Below are 3,288 nucleotides of genomic sequence, written 5' to 3' on the forward strand. Positions count from 1 at the left end.
ATGTGGGACAGCCTGGGGGAGGAGCAGAAACAGGTGAGGGGGGGGGGCGGAGCTGGACTATAGTCCTTTTATTTGGTCCAACTTTTGAGTTCAGCTCAAAGGGAAGTGTTTACTTTTAGGTTTACAAGAGGAAAAACGAAACGGCGAAGAAGGATTACTTGAAGGCGCTGGAAGAATATAAAAACGGACACATTTCTCAGGTAAGAGTTGTTTTTATTATTATGATCATTTATATTCCTGTTTTCTGCAAAAACTACATCTTTCTTGTGTCCGACCGTCCTGTCTTTAGGCCCCTATTGAAGTCATGGACACCTCCCCGTCGCCTCCATCGCCCCCACCTCCCCCGGTGGTGCCCGCCATCATCGCCACGCCCGCCTCCTCCCTAGCCACCCGCACCACCCGCTCCCAGCACTACAACCCCGAGGAGAACACCATCACCAACATCTGCACCTCCAACATCATCCTGGACCTGCCTCAGGTCACCACGCGCTCCAAAACCGGCGCCATCAAGCCCCAGCCGGCGCCGCCGCCCGCCCCGCCCAACCCGCCCACCGTCGCCAAGATCATCATCAAGCAGATGCAGCTGCCCTCCGGCGTCGTGTCGGTGACGGCGACGGCCGCCTCCTCCTCGCCGCGCCAGCCGCCGCCGCTGCAGCAGATGCAGAGCACCTCCCTCCCGCCGCGGCTCCAGCAGATGGTCCACGCCCAGGCGCCGCCGCCTCTGCAGGCCAAACCGCGAGGCGCGCTCGCCGCCACGGCTCCGCCCCCGCTGCAGATCAAGGTGGTACCGCCCTCGCGGCAGTCGGACTCCAGCGTCCCCATCATCGTGACGTCCGCCGGCGGGACGCCCACGTCGGGTCTGACGGTGGAGGTGCGGCAGCCGGCCGACGTGACGGGCTGCGAGAAAGGGGCGGAGCCCGAGGACGGGGTGAGTGCCACGTATTCTGTTACCTAACTTCTCCAACTAAGCTTCATCGAGGAACTTTGTTTGTGTTGATTTTGGCGCCCCCTCTGGACAAAAGCAGAAACACCAGATTCCATTAAGAAACCCTCAGATTTTACTGCAGCGGGGTCTGACATCCTGCTGATGGTCTTGTTTACTTCATGAGGCCACATAGAGGGATCAGTTCTTAAATATCTGATGCTCTGACGCGGACGCTTCCATGAAAATGTTCATTTTGCTTCGTCCCCGTCTCTCAGATGGAGGTGGAGCTGGACGTCGCCCCGGTGCCGAGTGTGACTCCCGCCGCCGGACGCAACATCTGCCTGCGCGCCGGCTGCACCAAGCCGGCCGTGGAGAGCAAAGACTGGGATAAGGAGTACTGTAGCAACGAGTGTGTCGCCACACACTGCAGGTGTGTGTACGAGCCAGCAGCATGCACGGCAAAAACCTGAGTTCTGTAAATTAATTTAGTCAAAAACACAGACGATTAAAACCCTGAATACGGCATATTTCATGTAAACATATCCTGTCAAAACTGGGATATTAAAAGGCCTGTAAATGTTCTCACAAGGAAATGTGCAATAAGGTGCATGTTCGTCAGACTTTTTTTTTATCAAATTTTTATTGAAATTTTAATACATTATACAGAACAACATATAAACATAATTTTATTTTTATTTAAAAAAAATCAAAATGAAAAAAAAAATCATTATGTTTAATTTTTATTTAAAAAATAATAAATAATTATATACATATCTAATTATATTTTAAAAATAATAATTATATATATATATATATATATATATATTTATATATATATATATATATTTATATATATATATATATATATATATAAAAAAGAAAAAACAATGAAAAAAATCATTATAATAAAATAATTAATTTTAATTTTAATTTAAAAAATAATAAATAATTATATACATATCTAATTATATTTTAAAAATAATAATTATATATATATATATATATTAAAGAAAAAAGAAAAAACAATGAAAAAAATAATTATAATAAAAATAATAATTCAGACATTTTTAAAATATTTGTTCTATTTTGACCTTCTCCTCCACAGAGATGTGTTCAAGTCCTGGTGTGCCATCCGAGGGCAGAGCTTCACCACCGTCACATAGGGGAAGGACACATCTGACGGAGGAGCAGCGCTGCACAGAGAGAGAGAGAGAAGGACAAAAGAGTGACAGAGAAATAAACAGAGGGACGAAGGAGCCGGCTCAGGTCTCGGCACATAACGGTCTGTTTGGATCATGACGTCTCCACGACGACAACAAAGACGCTGGGAGAGTATTCTGAAAGTCAAGCGTGTGCTTTTCTGTGGCCGACGTGTTCGTTCTGCACAAACGGCTCTCCGGCAGAATTAAAAAAAAAAAGACTTGAATTATGTGGAAACGCCGCCGCGGGACGGATGAAATAATAATACTGGAAAAAAAGCAGAAGAAGAAACTTCCAACTGATCATCTATTGTGAATCTGAATCATGGGCTTGATAAAAAAAAGAAAAAAAGAAGACATTTTATATGGATTTATGGTGTTTTTAATTGTTTTTGAAAAGGAGGAGTTAATTTTCATTTAAAAGAAACACTTCATATGTGTAAGCTCTTCCCTTTACTGTTGCATTGAGGATTGAAATCTAAGAGTTTCCTTTTGTTTAACTGTTCTTCGGTAATGTGCGGGTGCTTCGGCGTCGAGGAGGTTAACATACGAACGGGCAAAGCACAAGCAACCTTTAAGGTGGATCGGAGTCGCACAGAAAGGGTCACACGTTTGGAAGAAGCTGTTTGAGCGCGGGAATGAATCCGCTACCAGCCGAGTGCAGTTTGTCAACTTTCTAAGCCACTTTGGAGGGAAATGAACTACCGTCACGCTAAAGATTTTAATTTCAAAAGGTGCTAAGATTCAGGAAATAAAAAAAGGTCAAACTGGCATTTTCTGTTCTCCTCTCCTGCTGACTTAACCCCGCCAAAATAAGAGCTTTTAAATACGTCGTGCATGTTTTCTTTTTACGAGGAACATTTGTGATTTAAATTTGGTGATATTTGAATTGAATAAACACACCAGCTCTTGACAACACTACTGTAAGGGGAAAGGGAATATCCTATAAAAAGCTTTACTTCTTTTTTTTGACATAATGTTTAATTTAATTTGCTTTGAGGTCTGTTGAATAATGAAGTGGAGGGAATGGTTGCTTCCAAAAAAAAAAAAAAAAAAAAACGTGTTCCCAGTCAGATGAAATGATGCAGTGAACTGGTCTGGTTTATTGTAGATATCCTGGAAATGTTTTTAATGGTGAAATAAAATATTTTATGTTTTAATATA

At 43.3% G+C, this 3,288-nt stretch overlaps 1 protein-coding gene across 1 annotated transcript; it reads left to right on the forward strand.

Moving 5' to 3' along the window:
- Positions 1-3,288, forward strand: tox4b (TOX high mobility group box family member 4 b; the record flags this gene model as incomplete). The annotated part of the gene is made up of 5 exons (XM_084002571.1): positions 1-33; positions 120-200; positions 290-928; positions 1,201-1,355; positions 2,031-3,288. 5 exons carry the CDS (start codon positions 1-3, stop codon positions 2,086-2,088), a joined length of 966 nt encoding a protein of 321 aa, XP_083858697.1. The 3' UTR covers positions 2,089-3,288.

The sequence above is a fragment of the Eutrigla gurnardus genome (assembly GCF_963514095.1).
Source record: "Eutrigla gurnardus genome assembly, chromosome: 23".
Taxonomy (NCBI): Eukaryota; Metazoa; Chordata; class Actinopteri; order Perciformes; family Triglidae; genus Eutrigla; species Eutrigla gurnardus.